General features: G+C 31.7%; 2 protein-coding genes across 2 annotated transcripts; both read right to left on the bottom strand.

Moving 5' to 3' along the window:
• Nucleotides 1-716: 716 nt before the first annotated feature.
• LOC122506389 (protein phosphatase 1 regulatory subunit SDS22-like) lies at nt 717-3,676 on the bottom strand. The gene is made up of 2 exons (XM_043618528.1): nt 3,585-3,676; nt 717-2,159 (listed from the first exon to the last, which is right to left on the bottom strand). Exon 2 carries the CDS (start codon nt 2,157-2,159, stop codon nt 747-749), a length of 1,413 nt encoding a protein of 470 aa, XP_043474463.1. The 5' UTR covers nt 3,585-3,676; the 3' UTR covers nt 717-746.
• A 309-nt stretch (nt 3,677-3,985) lies between these two features.
• LOC122506386 (leucine-rich repeat-containing protein 15-like) lies at nt 3,986-5,681 on the bottom strand. Its single transcript, XM_043618525.1, has one exon. It carries the CDS (start codon nt 5,673-5,675, stop codon nt 4,269-4,271), a length of 1,407 nt encoding a protein of 468 aa, XP_043474460.1. The 5' UTR covers nt 5,676-5,681; the 3' UTR covers nt 3,986-4,268.
• Between the last annotated feature and the right edge of the window lie 12,350 nt (nt 5,682-18,031).

The raw sequence follows: 18,031 nt of genomic DNA, 5'->3' as shown, positions 1-18,031 counted from the left end.
TTTTCAATACATTTTTAAAATTGGAAAATTAATTTTTTTGTGAGAATTAAAAATTGAGTTTTTTTATAAAATTGAATAATTGATTTTATTCTGAAAATTTTATTCTTAAAATTGAAAATTCAATTTTGATCTTACAAAAAAAATTGAAAATAGAGATTCAATTCCTTTATTAAATTTGAAAATTCAATTTTTTTTTATTAAAATTTAAATAATTCAATATATTTTTAAAATTGAAAAATTAATTTTTTTCTGAAAATTAAAAATTGAATTTTTTTATAAAATTGAATAATTGATTTTATTCTGAAAATTTTAAATTCAAATTTTATTCTTAAAATTGAAAATTCAATTTTGTTCTTACAAAAAAATTGAAAATAGAGATTCAATTTCTTTATTGAATTTAAAAATTCAATTTTTTTTGTTAATATTAAAATAATTCAATATATTTTTAAAATTATTCTTAAAATTGAAAATTCATTTTGTGCTTATAATAAAAAAATTAATTTTAGTCATAAAATTAAAGATTCAAAGACAATTTATTTTTTTTTTAAATTAAAAACGTGTCAAATTTATGATTTTTGCCATTTTTGTCAGATTGCAAATCCAAAAAACTTCACGAAGACCACGCTAAATAAAAAAATTCATTTTATTCATAAAATTAAAAATACAAAGCGAATTTTATTTTTTAAATTAAATTCGTTTTCTAATTTTACAAATTTTTTTTCTATATTTATATTTTTTTAATTTTACTATTTGTTACATTGAATCGTATAATCATTAGTATATCGATAGTGATAATTCGTACTTCTTTCTAAAGTTTCATTTACATTCACGTGCAGAATTAAATTTTTCCTCACTTTTCCAAAAGTGATTCTCACCAAATTTTGACTGCCAAGAAAAACATTTTTTACCGTTGAATTTTCAAAATTAAAACTATCCGTAAATAAAATATCATTAGAAATTAAATTCAATGTTTGTAAATTTTTCAACTGCATCCCCCAATTGGGATAAAATTTCGAAATTTCATTTTCCCGTAAATTCAAGTCAGTTAATTTTACTAAATTTGCAAAAGCATTTTCTTCAATTGTCTTTATATCATTTCCCTTGAGTGACAATTTTTCCAAATTCACAGCATCGCTGAGGGCATTTTTTTCGATTTTTCTAATAGAATTGAAATTCAAGTAAAGTTCCTTTAAAGTTGGGAGGGAAAGTTCCTTTGGTATATCATAGAATCGATTGTAATTCAAGGAAACAACTTTTAAATTTTTCATTTTTTTCAAAGTACCCTCGAAAATTTTATCAATTAAATTTACGGAAAGATTTAATTTTTCTAAATTTTGCGTTCCATCGAAGGCATTGTTATTGATTGTTCGAATTTTACAACGTGACGATGACAATTCTTTCAAATTTGGCATATTTTCCACTTTCAAAAATGCTGTACCGGAAGTGCCCAATATTGAAAATTGATTCCCTCCGATGTGCAGAGATGTTAAATTTTTGAAATTTGTTCCATTAAAGTGACACAGGGCATTGTCTTCAATTTCTAAGTGTAACAAATTTTTTGGTATATTTACCAAACTATTTTGTAGTGAACCAGTTTTTTCCGAATTTCCCGAAAGGTATAAATTTGTCAGTTTTGGAAAATTATGTTCACGAAATCCAGAATCGAAAGATTTGATTTTATTATTGCGAAGATAGAGTTTTTTTAAATTTTCAAAACGATAAATATTTGATAAACTTGATTGAAGGTGATATTCACTGTCTGCATTGTTGTCTAAAATTAATGTTTCTAATTTATTGTGTGGACCAATTGAAAATAAATTTTCAATTGAAATATAATTATAGGCAAGATTTAGAAATGTGAGATTTGGAAAATTTGGGAAAAATGATAGTGAAATGTAACGAAGTTGATTTCCTTGGAGATTTATACAATTTATTGGTAGTCGATCAATGAAATTGTCGGGAAGATTTCCAAGTCCGGTGTAATTGAGATTTAGTGATTTTGTTGAATTTGAAATTTTGCAGAGAAATTCAGTTGATTCGAGAAATTCGAGATTATTTTCATCGTCTCTTGGATGAATATTTTCGAATAATATTGTTTGGCTGAGGCAAAGAACAGGAATTAGCCCAATGATGAGTAGATTTATTATTTTCGGATTCATCTGAAAAAAAATTATTAATATTTAATTGAAACAAATTTTAATTTACAAATAGTGAAAATTTTAAGAAATATTTAATGGTTTTCCTACATTTTTTCGACAACAATACAATTATTATCAATTTGTTATTAACAATTATTAATTAACAATCAATTGTTAAAAACAAATTGTTTAATTTTAATTTGTTATATAACAAGATTTTTTAATTCCAATTTGTATAATTGTAATTTGTTTAAATACAATTTGTTATTAAATTTCAATTTGTTTAACTCCAAATTGTTTATATCAATTTGTTTATTTCCAATTTGTTCAATTCTAATTAGTTTAAAATTAATTTGTTTAATTCATATTTTTGTAATTTACTAATTTGTTTATATCAATTTGTTTATTTCCAATTTATTTAATTTTAATTTGTTTAACTAAAATTCGTTTAATTCCAATTGTTTAAACATTAATTTATTAAAATCAAATTTGTTTAATTCTATTTGTATAACTTTAATTTGTTTATAAATAATTTATTTATTTCCAATTTGTTTAATTTAATTTGTTTAACTAAAATTTGTTTAATTCCAATTATTCTAACATTAATTTGTTAAAATATAATTTGTTTATTTCTATTTGTTTAACTATACATGGATTATAACTAATTTTTTCATATCAATTTGTTTATTTCCAATTATTTATTTAATTTTAATTTGTTTAACTAAAATTTGTTTAATTTCAATTGTTTCAACATTAATTTGTTAAAATCTAATTTGTTTATTTCTATTTGTTTAACTTTAATTTGTTTATAAATAATTTATTTATTTCCAATTTGTTTAACTAAAATTTGTTTAATTTCAATTGTTTTAACATTAATTTGTTTATATCAATTTGTTTATTTCCAATTTGTTTAATTTTAATTTGTTTAGCTAAATTTGTTTAATTCCAATTGTTCTAGCATTAATTTGTTAAAATTTAATTTGTTTATTTCTATTTTGTAACTTTAATTTGATTACAGCTACTTTGTTTATTTCAATTTGTTTGATTCTAATTTGTTTAATTCCTATTTAATTATTTAAATTTTCCCATTTTTTATTTGTTTTATTCCAATTTGCCTATTTTTAATTTTGCTTAATTCCAATTATTTAATTTTAATATTTGTTTACTTCCAATTGGTTTAAATATATTTTTTTTATTCCAATTTTTTTTCATTTTAATTTTTTTTAACATTATTTTTTCTAATTTTAATTTCTTTAATTTCAATTTGATTAATTTCAATTTGTCTGATTACAATTTATTTTTAATTAATTTTAATTAATTAATTTCTTAATTATTAATTTGTCAATTATTATTTATTTTTGTCCTTAAAGCAACAATAAACATTAAAAATTATATACGTAATGTGAACGATAGTTAAATTATTTAATTTCAACAAATAATACTTACTATTAAATAATAATCGAAGCTTATCAAGAGAGTCTTGATTAATTACTGATGTAGACAAATCGCATATAGAATTCCAATCGGATGAACTTCTTTGTCATTAATTTTATTATTAAAATAAATTATGCGCCAAGATTGATAACAAAATCGTAATATCACTTTGTCGACACTATTTAAAAGTAGAAATTTTTTAATGTCAAAAGTCGAGTAAAATGAAAATTTTTTGTTTATTTTTTTTCTATAATAATTTTTCAGAGAATAAAAACCTTGGAACTTTTTCAACTTTTCTACTAAGGAAGGAATTTTTTTCAGAAAAAAGAATTTTTAATTTAAAAAAAGAAACAAGAAGTTAAAAAAGAAAGGAGACTAAAAATCGAGGGTAAAAAAGAAAATACAATTTTTTTTTTCAATATACTGTTTATTTAAAGAGGCATTTTAAATTTGATGTTTAAATGTTTTGTTGTTGTTTGTTAACAAAAAAAAATTGTTAAGTACCAACGTTTGGAATGGAAATCTTTCGAATTCTTAGAAGTCTGGTGCCTTGGAGTGGGGATAGCGTCTCGACCTTGAAAGTTGCGCGCGCCACCCTTGCGGAGTGGGGCGCCAATCACGAACCGCTCCTTCTAATAATTATTTTACTGCCATTTAAAGAAAATCATCAAAGAAACCAAAATCAAGTCAAAGTTTTCAATTCTTTTCCACTTTCATCATTTTCTTATTCCGCTTATCAAAAATTCTCGGAATTAATTCCGTCGCCCTCATCGGTCCAATGTAAACCGTCAAATTCTCCGGTAAATTAATCAACGAATTGGCACTAATTCGCGTCACTGGATTCCCCTTTAAATACAAATGCTCCAATGAAAAATCATCGCGTAAATATAATTCATCAACATTTCCAATTCGATTGAAATTAAGATTGAAAAATTTCAATTTCGCCAAATTCGCCAAAGCACTCGGGACAAAATGTTGAATATTATTCTCAGCCAAATCTAATTCACGTAAATTTGTCAAATTTGCAAAAACACATTCGCCCAAAAATGTGATATTATTACCCCGCAATGACAAACTCTCTAAACCGGTTAAATTACCCAAACCACTCGTTGATTCGATTCGATTGTAACTGAGGTACAATTTTTTCAAACACGAGAGGGAAATTCCCTTTGGGATTTTTCTCAAAAAATTCGAACTCAGTGAGAGATTTTTTAAATTCGAAACACCGTTGAATAGACCGTCGGGAATGTCGTCAATGTAATTGTTGGATAAATCGAGAGTGGTGAGATTGTAAGAGCCGTAGAATGTGGTCGCGCCGATTTTACCGATTTTACACGATTTTGCCGAGAGATGCTGAAGAGTTGGCGTCATACTTGGATCGAGTGTCATGTCAAATGATCTGTCGAGAATTTTAAAATCATTTCCATCTAAAATCAATTCGGTGATATTGCCAAAAACTGAACTTCGAAACACGCCGATTCCATTTTGTTCCAAATAGAGATGTGTCACTGACGCTGGAACGGTACTCACGAAATTATACAAATTCGTCACATTCACGATATTGTCCGAGAGGTAAAAATGCGTTAAACTTGGAAAATGAGAACCAAAATCGTTGGGTAGGAATTCAATTAAATTTCGCCTCAAAGAAAGTTGTTGTAATTGGGGAAATTGTCCGTGAATTTCCAGAGTGTGAGAATAGGAGGGAATGTTACCGTCCAAAATAAGTGTTTCTAAATTTTCATGACCACCGAATGTTAGAAGATCATGATCGGGAATATGATTGTTGGCTAAATTTAGGTACAGGAGATTTGGCATTTCGAGAAAAATCCCATAAGGTAGGGAGACAATTTCATTGTCCTCGAGATTGAGACAAGTGAATAGTGGACTGTCGAGGAGATTTTCGGTGATATTGTTGATGCCCATTTTTGAAAGATTCAATTTTATGGATCCCTCTGACTTCTGACAGTCTGGCAGTTGATTCTCAAGGGATGGCGACTTCTCCAAAAGAATATCCTCTTCGGTCATATCAAATGACACTGCTTGCTTGTCACAACCAACGGTCACGCCAGAGACAAGAAAAATCGCAAAAATCGTCACAAACATGTTGATTCTGAAAAAAGTATCATTTTTATTAACTGTAACTAATTAAAAGTAAAAATAAATTATTTTATACATTCAAGTGGGGTTTAACAACATCATAAAAACTACTTAGGTAGATAACAACCCATACAAATAATTAGAATTTTAAAAAAATAATTTCTACATCCTCTGTCCCAACTTCTGATTGTCTGATAGCATACGGGTGGAACTGCATTTACTTAAAAGTTGCAATAAAAATCTCTATTCTTCAGGATGTTGCTCAGCAACTTCCTACCTACATCATAGATAATTTCCGACTCACAGAAAAATTTTATTGTGACAGAAATTAAATTTTAGCGTCATTTTTCACTATTTTCAATTGTCTGATAGCGTACGGGTGGAGGTGCTACTACTTAAAAGTGCCGATAAAAATCTCTATTCTTCAGGATGTTGCTCAGCAACTTCCTACCTACATCTCAGATAATTTCCGACTCACAGAAAAATTTTATTGTGACAGAAAATAAATTTTAGCGTCATTTTTCACTATTTTCAATTGTCTGATAGCGTTCGGGTGGAGGTGCTACTACTTAAAAGTTCCGATAAAAATCTATATTTTTCAGGATGTTGCTCAGCAACTTGGTACCTACATCTCAGATAATTTCCGACTCACAGAAAAATTTTATTGTGACAGAAAATAATTTTTGCGTCATTTTTCAATATTTTCAATTGTCTAATAGCGTTCGGGTGGAGGTGCTACTACTTAAAAGTTCCGATAAAAATCTCTATTCTTCAGGATGTTGCTCAGCAACTTCCTGCTTACATCTCAGATAATTTCCGACTCACAGAAAAATATTAGAGTGACAGAAATTAAATTTTAGCGTCATTTTTCACTATTTTTAATTGTCTGATAGCGTTCGGGTGGAAGTGCTACTACTTAAAAGTTCAGTTAAAAATCTCTATTCTTCAGGATATTGCTGAGCAACTTCCTGCTTACATCTCAGATAATTTCCGACTCACAGAAAAATATTAGAGTGACAGAAAATAAATTTTAGCGTCATTTTTCACTATTTTCAATTGTCTGATAGCGTTCGGGTGGAGGTGCTACTACTTAAAAGTTCCGATAAAAATCTCTATTTTTTAGGATGTTGCTCAGCAACTTCCTACCAACATCTCAGATAATTTCCGACTCACAGAAAAATATTAGAGTGACAGAAATTAAATTTTAGCGTCATTTTTCACTATTTTCAATTGTCTGATAGCGTTCGGGTGGAGGTGCTACTACTTAAAAGTTCAGTAAAAACTCTATATTCTGTAGTATGTTGCTCAGCAACTTCCTACCTACATCTCAGATAATTTCCGACTCACAGAAAAATATTAGAGTGACAGAAATTAAATTTTAGCGTCATTTTTCACTATTTTCAATTGTCTGATAGCGTTCGGGTGGAGGTGCTACTACTTAAAAGTTCAGTAAAAACTCTATATTCTTTAGGATGTTGCTCAGCAACTTCCTACCTACATCTCAGATAATTTCCGACTCACAGAAAAATATTAGAGTGACAGAAATTAAATTTTAGCGTCATTTTTCACTATTTTCAATTGTCTGATAGCGTTCGGGTGGAGGTGCTACTACTTAAAAGTTCCGATAAAAATCTCTATTCCTCAGGATGTTGCTCAGCAACTTCCTACCAACATCAGAGATAATTTCCGACTCACAGAAAAATTTTATTGTGACAGAAAATAAATTTTAGCGTCATTTTTCACTATTTTCAATTGTATGATAGCGTTCGGGTGGAGGTGCTACTACTTAAAAGTTCCGATAAAAATCTCTATTTTTCAGGATGTTGCTCAGCAACTTCCTACCAACATCAGAGATAATTTCCGACTCACAGAAAAATTTTATTGTGACAGAAAATAAATTTTAGCGTCATTTTTCACTATTTTCAATTGTCTGATAGCGTTCGGGTGGAGGTGCTACTACTTAAAAGTTCCGATAAAAATCTCTATTCTTCAGGATATTGCTCAGCAACTTCCTGCCAACATATGAAATAATTTCCGACTCACAGAAAAATTTTATTGTGACAGAAAATAAATTTTAGCGTCATTTTTCACTATTTTCAATTGTCTGATAGCGTTCGGGTGGAGGTGCTACTACTTAAAAGTTCCGATAAAAATCTCTATTCCTCAGGATGTTGCTCAGCAACTTCCTACCAACATCAGAGATAATTTCCGACTCACAGAAAAATTTTATTGTGACAGAAAATAAATTTTATCGTCATTTTTCACTATTTTCAATTGTCTGACAGCGTTCGGGTGGAGGTGCTACTACTTAAAAGTTCCGATAAAAATCTCTATTCTTCAGGATATTGCTCAGCAACTTCCTGCCAACATTTAAAATAATTGCCGACTCACAGAAAATTTTTATTGTGACAGAAAATAAATTTTAGCGTCATTTTTCACTATTCTCAATTGTCTGATAGCGTTCGGGTGGAGGTGCTACTACTTAAAAGTTCCGATAAAAATCTTTATTCTTAAGGATGTTGCTCAGCAACTTCCTACCAACATCAGAGATAATTTCCGACTTACAGAAAAATTTTATTGTGACAAAAAATAAATTTTAGCGTCATTTTTCACTATTTTTAATTGTCTGATAGCGTTCGGGTGGAGGTGCTACTACTTAAAAGTTCCGATAAAAATCTCTATTCTTCAGGATATTGCTCAGCAACTTCCTGCCAACATATAAAATAATTTCCGACTCACAGAAAAATATTAGAGTGACAGAAAATAAATTTTAGCGTCATTTTTCACTATTTTCAATTGTCTGATAGCGTTCGGGTGGAGGTGCTACTACTTAAAAGTGCCTATAAAAATCTCTATTCTTCAGGATGTTGCTCAGCAACTTCCTACCTACATCTCAGATAATTTCCGACTCACAGAAAAATATTAGAGTGACAGAAATTAAATTTTAGCGTCATTTTTCACTATTTTCAATTGTCTGATAGCGTTCGGGTGGAGGTGCTACTACTTAATAGTTCCGATAAAAATCTCTATTCTTCAGGATGATGCTCAGCAACTTCCTGCCAACATCTGAAATAGTTTCCGACTCACAGAAAAATTTTATTGTGACAGAAAATAAATTTTAACGTCATTTTTAACTATTTTCAATTGTCTGATAGCGTTCGGGTGGAGGTGCTACTACTTAAAAGTTCCGATAAAAATATCTATTCCTCAGGATGTTGCTCAGCAACTTCCTACCAACATCAGAGATAATTTCCGACTCACAGAAAAATTTTATTGTGACAGAAAATAATTTCTGCGTCATTTTTCAATATTTTCAATTGTCTGATAGCGTTCGGGTGGAGGTTCTACTACTTAAAAGTTCCGATAAAAATCTCTATTTTTCAGGATGTTGCTCAGCAACTTCCTACCAACATCAGAGATAATTTCCGACTCACAGAAAAATGATAGAGTGACAGAAAATAATTTTTGCGTCATTTTTCAATATTTTCAATTGTCTGATAGCGTTCGGGTGGAGGTTCTACTACTTAAAAGTGCCTATAAAAATCTCTATTCTTCAGGATGTTGCTCAGCAACTTCCTACCTACATCTCAGATAATTTCCGACTCACAGAAAAATATTAGAGTGACAGAAATTAAATTTTAGCGTCATTTTTCACTATTTTCAATTGTCTGATAGCGTTCGGGTGGAGGTGCTACTACTTAAAAGTTTAGTTAAAAATCTCTATTCTTCAGGATGTTGCTCAGCAACTTCCTGCTTACATCTCAGATAATTTCCGACTCACAGAAAAATATTAGAGTGACAGAAATTAAATTTTAGCGTCATTTTTCACTATTTTCAATTGTCTGATAGCGTTCGGGTGGAGGTGCTACTACTTAAAAGTTTAGTTAAAAATCTCTATTCTTCAGGATGTTGCTCAGCAACTTCCTACCTACATCTCAGATAATTTCCGACTCACAGAAAAATGATAGAGTGACAGAAATTAAATTTTAGCGTCATTTTTCACTATTTTCAATTGTCTGATAGCGTTCGGGTGGAGGTGCTACTACTTAAAAGTTTAGTTAAAAATCTCTATTCTTCAGGATGTTGCTCAGCAACTTCCTACCTACATCTCAGATAATTTCCGACTCACAGAAAAATGATAGAGTGACAGAAATTAAATTTTAGCGTCATTTTTCACTATTTTCAATTGTCTGATAGCGTTCGGGTGGAGGTGCTACTACTTAAAAGTTCCGATAAAAATCTCTATTCCTCAGGATGTTGCTCAGCAACTTCCTACCAACATCAGAGATAATTTCCGACTCACAGAAAAATTTTATTGTGACAGAAAATAAATTTTAGCGTCATTTTTCACTATTTTCAATTGTCTGATAGCGTTCGGGTGGAGGTGCTACTACTTAAAAGTTCCGATAAAAATCTCTATTTTTCAGGATGTTGCTCAGCAACTTCCTACCAACATCAGAGATAATTTCCGACTCACAGAAAAATTTTATTGTGACAGAAAATAAATTTTAGCGTCATTTTTCACTATTTTCAATTGTCTGATAGCGTTCGGGTGGAGGTGCTACTACTTAAAAGTTCCGATAAAAATCTCTATTCTTCAGGATATTGCTCAGCAACTTCCTGCCAACATATGAAATAATTTCCGACTCACAGAAAAATTTTATTGTGACAGAAAATAAATTTTAGCGTCATTTTTCACTATTTTCAATTGTCTGATAGCGTTCGGGTGGAGGTGCTACTACTTAAAAGTTCCGATAAAAATCTCTATTCCTCAGGATGTTGCTCAGCAACTTCCTACCAACATCAGAGATAATTTCCGACTCACAGAAAAATTTTATTGTGACAGAAAATAAATTTTATCGTCATTTTTCACTATTTTCAATTGTCTGACAGCGTTCGGGTGGAGGTGCTACTACTTAAAAGTTCCGATAAAAATCTCTATTCTTCAGGATATTGCTCAGCAACTTCCTGCCAACATTTAAAATAATTGCCGACTCACAGAAAATTTTTATTGTGACAGAAAATAAATTTTAGCGTCATTTTTCACTATTCTCAATTGTCTGATAGCGTTCGGGTGGAGGTGCTACTACTTAAAAGTTCCGATAAAAATCTTTATTCTTAAGGATGTTGCTCAGCAACTTCCTACCAACATCAGAGATAATTTCCGACTTACAGAAAAATTTTATTGTGACAAAAAATAAATTTTAGCGTCATTTTTCACTATTTTCAATTGTCTGATAGCGTTCGGGTGGAGGTGCTACTACTTAAAAGTTCCGATAAAAATCTCTATTCTTCAGGATATTGCTCAGCAACTTCCTGCCAACATATAAAATAATTTCCGACTCACAGAAAAATTTTATTGTGACTGAAAATAAATTTTAGCGTCATTTTTCACTATTTTCAATTGTCTGATAGCGTTCGGGTGGAGGTGCTACTACCTAAAAGTTTCGATAAAAATCTCTATTCTTCAGGATGTTGCTCAGCAACTTCCTGCCAACATCTGAAATAGTTTCCGACTCACAGAAAAATTTTATTGTGACAGAAAATAAATTTTAGCGTCATTTTTCACTATTTTCAATTGTCTGATAGCGTTCGGGTGGAGGTGCTACTACTTAAAAGTTCCGATAAAAATCTCTATTCTTCAGGATATTGCTCAGCAACTTCCTGCCAACATTTAAAATAATTTCCGACTCACAGAAAAATTTTATTGTGACAGAAATTAAATTTTAGCGTCATTTTTCACTATTTTCAATTGTCTGATAGCGTTCGGGTGGAGGTGCTACTACTTAAAAGTTCTGTTAAAAACTCTATTCTTCAGGATATTGCTCAGCAACTTCCTACCTACATCTCAGATAATTTCCGACTCACAGAAAAATATTAGAGTGACAGAAAATAAATTTTAGCGTCATTTTTCACTATTTTCAATTGTCTGATAGCGTTCGGGTGGAGGTGCTACTACTTAAAAGTGCCTATAAAAATCTCTATTCTTCAGGATGTTGCTCAGCAACTTCCTACCTACATCTCAGATAATTTCCGACTCACAGAAAAATATTAGAGTGACAGAAATTAAATTTTAGCGTCATTTTTCACTATTTTCAATTGTCTGATAGCGTTCGGGTGGAGGTGCTACTACTTAAAAGTTTAGTTAAAAATCTCTATTCTTCAGGATGTTGCTCAGCAACTTCCTGCTTACATCTCAGATAATTTCCGACTCACAGAAAAATATTAGAGTGACAGAAATTAAATTTTAGCGTCATTTTTCACTATTTTCAATTGTCTGATAGCGTTCGGGTGGAGGTGCTACTACTTAAAAGTTCAGTTAAAAAACTCTATTCTTCAGGATGTTGCTCAGCAACTTCCTACCTACATCTCAGATAATTTCCGACTCACAGAAAAATTTATAGAGTGACAGAAAATTAAATTTTAGCGTCATTTTTCACTATTTTCAATTGTCTGATAGCGTTCGGGTGGAGGTGCTACTACTTAAAAGTTCCGATAAAAATCTCTATTCCTCAGGATGTTGCTCAGCAACTTCCTACCAACATCAGAGATAATTTCCGACTCACAGAAAAATTTTATTGTGACAGAAAATAAATTTTAGCGTCATTTTTCACTATTTTCAATTGTCTGATAGCGTTCGGGTGGAGGTGCTACTACTTAAAAGTTCCGATAAAAATCTCTATTCTTCAGGATGTTGCTCAGCAACTTCCTGCCAACATATGGAATAATTTCCGACTCACAGAAAAATTTTATTGTTACAGAAAATAAATTTTAGCGTCATTTTTCACTATTTTCAATTGTCTGATAGCGTTCGGGTGGAGGTGCTACTACTTAAAAGTTCAGTTAAAAATCTCTATTCTTCAGGATGTTGCTCAGCAACTTCCTACCAACATCTCAGATAATTTCCGACTCACAGAAAAATTATATAGTGACAGAAAATTAAATTTTAGCGTCATTTTTCACTATTTTCAATTGTCTGATAGCGTTCGGGTGGAGGTGCTACTACTTAAAAGTTCCGATAAAAATCTCTATTCTTCAGGATGTTGCTCAGCAACTTCCTACCAACATCAGAGATAATTTCCGACTCACAGAAAAATTTTATTGTGACAGAAAATAAATTTTAGCGTCATTTTTCACTATTTTCAATTGTCTGATAGCGTTCGGGTGGAGGTGCTACTACTTAAAAGTTCCGATAAAAATCTCTATTCTTCAGGATGTTGCTCAGCAACTTCCTGCCAACATCTGAAATAATTTCCGACTCACAGAAAAATTTTATTGTGACAGAAAATAAATTTTAGCGTCATTTTTCACTATTTTCAATTGTCTGATAGCGTTCGGGTGGAGGTGCTACTACTTAAAAGTTCAGTTAAAAATCTCTATTCTTCAGGATATTGCTGAGCAACTTCCTGCCAACATCTCAGACAATTTCCGACTTACAGAAAAATTTAATTGTGACAGAAAAAAAATTTTAGCGTCATTTTTCACTATTTTCAATTGTCTGATAGCGTTCGGGTGGAGGTGCTACTACTTAAAAGTTCCGATAAAAATCTCTATTCTTCAGGATGATGCTCAGCAACTTTCTGCCAACATCTGAAATAGTTTCCGACTCACAGAAAAATTTTATTGTGACAGAAAATAAATTTTAGCGTCATTTTTCACTATTTTCAATTGTCTGATAGCGTTCGGGTGGAGGTGCTACTACTTAAAAGTTCCGATAAAAATCTCTATTTTTCAGGATGTTGCTCAGCAACTTCCTACCAACATCAGAGATAATTTCCGACTCACAGAAAAATTTTATTGTGACAGAAAATAAATTTTAGCGTCATTTTTCACTATTTTCAATTGTCTGATAGCGTTCGGGTGGAGGTGCTACTACTTAAAAGTTCCGATAAAAATCTCTATTCTTCAGGATATTGCTCAGCAACTTCCTGCCAACATATGAAATAATTTCCGACTCACAGAAAAATTTTATTGTGACAGAAAATAAATTTTAGCGTCATTTTTCACTATTTTCAATTGTCTGATAGCGTTCGGGTGGAGGTGCTACTACTTAAAAGTTCCGATAAAAATCTCTATTCCTTCAGGATGTTGCTCAGCAACTTCCTACCAACATCAGAGATAATTTCCGACTCACAGAAAAATTTTATTGTGACAGAAAATAAATTTTAGCGTCATTTTTCACTATTTTCAATTGTCTGATAGCGTTTCGGGTGGAGGTGCTACTACTTAAAAGTTCCGATAAAAATCTCTATTCTTCAGGATATTGCTCAGCAACTTCCTGCCAACATTTAAATAATTGCCGACTCACAGAAAATTTTATTGTGACAGAAAATAAATTTTAGCGTCATTTTTCACTATTCTCAATTGTCTGATAGCGTTCGGGTGGAGGTGCTACTACTTAAAAGTTCCGATAAAAATCTTTATTCTTAAGGATGTTGCTTAGCAACTTCCTACCAACATCAGAGATAATTTCCGACTTACAGAAAAATTTTATTGTGACAAAAAATAAATTTTAGCGTCATTTTTCACTATTTTCAATTGTCTGATAGCGTTCGGGTGGAGGTGCTACTACTTAAAAGTTCCGATAAAAATCTCTATTCTTCAGGATATTGCTCAGCAACTTCCTGCCAACATATAAAATAATTTCCGACTCACAGAAAAATTTTATGAGTGACTGAAATAAATTTTAGCGTCATTTTTCACTATTTTCAATTGTCTGATAGCGTTCGGGTGGAGGTGCTACTACTTAAAAGTTCAGTTAAAAAACTCTATTCTTCAGGATGTTGCTCAGCAACTTCCTACCTACATCTCAGATAGTTTCCGACTCACAGAAAAATATTAGAGTGACAGAAATTAAATTTTAGCGTCATTTTTCACTATTTTCAATTGTCTGATAGCGTTCGGGTGGAGGTGCTACTACTTAAAAGTTTAGTTAAAAATCTCTATTCTTCAGGATGTTGCTCAGCAACTTCCTGCTTACATCTCAGATAATTTCCGACTCACAGAAAAATATTAGAGTGACAGAAATTAAATTTTAGCGTCATTTTTCACTATTTTCAATTGTCTGATAGCGTTCGGGTGGAGGTGCTACTACTTAAAAGTTCAGTTAAAAATCTCTATTCTTCAGGATATTGCTGAGCAACTTCCTGCCAACATCTCAGATAATTTCCGACTTACAGAAAAATTTTATTGTGACAGAAAATAAATTTTAACGTCATTTTTCACTATTTTCAATTGTCTGATAGCGTTCGGGTGGAGGTGCTACTACTTAAAAGTGCCTATAAAAATCTCTATTCTTCAGGATATTGCTGAGCAACTTCCTGCCTACATCTCAGATAATTTCCGACTCACAGAAAAATTATTAGAGTGACAGAAATAAATTTTAGCGTCATTTTTCACTATTTTCAATTGTCTGATAGCGTTCGGGTGGAGGTGCTACTACCTTAAAAGTTCCGATAAAAATCTCTATTCTTCAGGATATTGCTCGAGCAACTTCCTGCTACATCTCAGATAATTTCCGACTCACAGAAAAATTATTAGGTGACAGAAAATTAAATTTTAAGCGTCATTTTCACTATTTTCAATTGTCTGATAGCGTTCGGGTGGAGGTGCTACTACTTAAAAGTTCCGATAAAAATCTCTATTCCTCAGGATGTTGCTCAGCAACTTCCTACCAACATCAGAGATAATTTCCGACTCACAGAAAAATTTTATTGTGACAGAAAATAAATTTTAGCGTCATTTTTCACTATTTTCAATTGTCTGATAGCGTTCGGGTGGAGGTGCTACTACTTAAAAGTTCAGTTAAAAATCTCTATTCTTCAGGATATTGCTGAGCAACTTCCTGCCTACATCTCAGATAATTTCCGACTTCACAGAAAAATTTATTGTGACAGAAAATTAAATTTTAGCGTCATTTTTCACTATTTTCAATTGTCTGATAGCGTTCGGGTGGAGGTGCTACTACCTTAAAAGTTCGATAAAAATCTCTATTCTTCAGGATATTGCTCAGCAACTTCCTGCTACATCTCAGATAATTTCCGACTTCACAGAAAAATATTATAGTGACAGAAATTAAATTTTAGCGTCATTTTTCACTATTTTCAATTGTCTGATAGCGTTCGGGTGGAGGTGCTACTACTTAAAAGTTCCGATTAAAAATCTCTATTCTTCAGGATAGTTGCTGAGCAACTTCCTGCCTAACATCTCAGATAATTTCCGACTCACAGAAAAATTTATTAGTGACAGAAATTAAATTTTAGCGTCATTTTTCACTATTTTCAATTGTCTGATAGCGTTCGGGTGGAGGTGCTACTACTTAAAAGTTCAGTATAAAAATCTCTATTCTTCAGGATATTGCTGAGCAACTTCCTAGCCTACATCTCAGATAATTTCCGACTCACAGAAAAATTAATAGAGTGACAGAAATTAAATTTTAGCGTCATTTTTCACTATTTTCAATTGTCTGATAGCGTTCGGTGGAGGTGCTACTACTTAAAAGTTTCGATAAAAATCTCTATTCTCAGGATGTTGCTCAGCAACTTCCTGCCTAACATCTCAGATAATTTCCGACTCACAGAAAAATTTATGAGTGACAGAAATTAAATTTTAGCGTCATTTTTCACTATTTTTCGATTGTCTGATAGCGTTCGGGTGGAAGTGCTACTACTTAAAAGTTCAGTATAAAAATCTCTATTCTTCAGGATATTGCTGCAGCAACTTCCTGCCTAACATCAGATAATTTCCGACTCACAGAAAATTAATAGAGTGACAGAAATTAAATTTTAGCGTCATTTTTCACTATTTTCAATTGTCTGATAGCGTTCGGGTGGAGGGTGCTAAACTTAAAAGTTCTTATTAAAAATCTCTATTCTTCAGGATATTGCTCGAGCAACTTCCTGCCAACATCTGAAGATAATTTCCGACTCACAGAAAAATTTATTGTGACAGAAAATAATTTTAGCGTCATTTTTCACTATTTTCAATTGTCTGATAGCGTTCGGGTGGAGGTGCTACTACTTAAAAGTTCCGATAAAAATCTCTATTCCTCAGGATGTTGCTCAGCAACTTCCTGCCAACATCTCAGATAGTTTCCGACTCACAGAAAAATTTTATTGTGACAGAAATTAAATTTTAGCGTCATTTTTCACTATTTTCAATTGTCTGATAGCGTTCGGGTGGAGGTGCTACTACTTAAAAGTTCGATAAAAATCTCTATTCTTCAGGATATTGCTCAGCAACTTCTGCCAACCTCATGAATAATTTCCGACTCACAGAAAAATTTCTATTGTGACAGAAAATAATTTTAGCGTCATTTTTCACTATTTTCAATTGTCTGATAGCGTTCGGGTGGAGGTGCTACTACTTAAAAGTTTGTCTTTAAAAATCTCCTTTTCTTCAGGATATTGCTCAGCAACTTCCTGCCAACATCAGATAATTTCCGACTCACAGAAAAATTTTATTGTGACAGAAAATTAATTTTATAGCGTCCCATTTTTTCACCTATTTTCAATTGGTCTGATAGCGTTCGGGTGGAGGTGCTACTACTTAAAAGTTCCGATAAAATCTCTATTCCTCAGGATGTTGCTCAGCCACTTCCTGCCCACATCTCAATAGTTTCCGACTCACAGAAAATTTTTTGTGACAGAAAATAATTTTGCGTCATTTTTCAATATTTTTCAATGTCTGATAGCGTTCGGGTGGAGGTGCTACTACTTAAAAGTTCCGATAAAAATCTCTATTCCTCAGGATTTTGCTCAGCAACTTCTGCCAACATCTCAGATAGTTTCCGACTCACAGAAAAATATTAGAGTTGACAGAAATTAAATTTTAGCGTCATTTTTCACTATTTTCAATTGTCTGATAGCGTTCGGGTGGAGGTGCTACTACTTAAAGTTCCGATAAAAATCTCTATTCTTCAGGATAGTGCCAGCAACTTCCTGCCAACATCTGAGAATAATTTTCCGACTCACAGAAAAATTTAATTGTGACAGAAAATAAATTTTGCGTCATTTTTCACTATTTTCAATTGTCTGATAGCGTTCGGGTGGAAGGTGCTACTACTTAAAAAGTTTCCGATAAAAATCTCTATTCCTCAGGATGTTGCCTCAGCAACTTCCTGCCAACATCTCAGATAGTTTCCGACTCACAGAAAAATATTATTAGAGTGACAGAAAATTAAATTTTAGCGTCATTTTTCACTATTTTCAATTGTCTGATAGCGTTCGGGTGGAGGTGCTACTACTTAAAAGTTCCGATAAAAATCTTATTCTTCAGGAATGATGCTCAGCAACTTGCTACCATACATCTCAATATTTTTCCGACCTCACCGAGAAAAATTTTATTGTGACGAAATAAATGCG

This window comes from Leptopilina heterotoma, unplaced genomic scaffold (genome assembly GCF_015476425.1).
Source record: "Leptopilina heterotoma isolate Lh14 unplaced genomic scaffold, ASM1547642v1 Lhet_417, whole genome shotgun sequence".
Classification (NCBI taxonomy): Eukaryota; Metazoa; Arthropoda; class Insecta; order Hymenoptera; family Figitidae; genus Leptopilina; species Leptopilina heterotoma.
The sequence above is the reverse complement of the archived record's forward strand: the minus strand, read 5'-3'. Positions and strand labels throughout refer to the sequence as shown.

Excerpts from the sequence above, each read along its gene's own strand:
- LOC122506389 (XM_043618528.1), bottom strand. The coding sequence starts at position 2,159 with ATGAATCCGAAAATAATAAATCTACTCATCATTGGGCTAATTCCTGTT.
- LOC122506386 (XM_043618525.1), bottom strand. The coding sequence starts at position 5,675 with ATGTTTGTGACGATTTTTGCGATTTTTCTTGTCTCTGGCGTGACCGTT.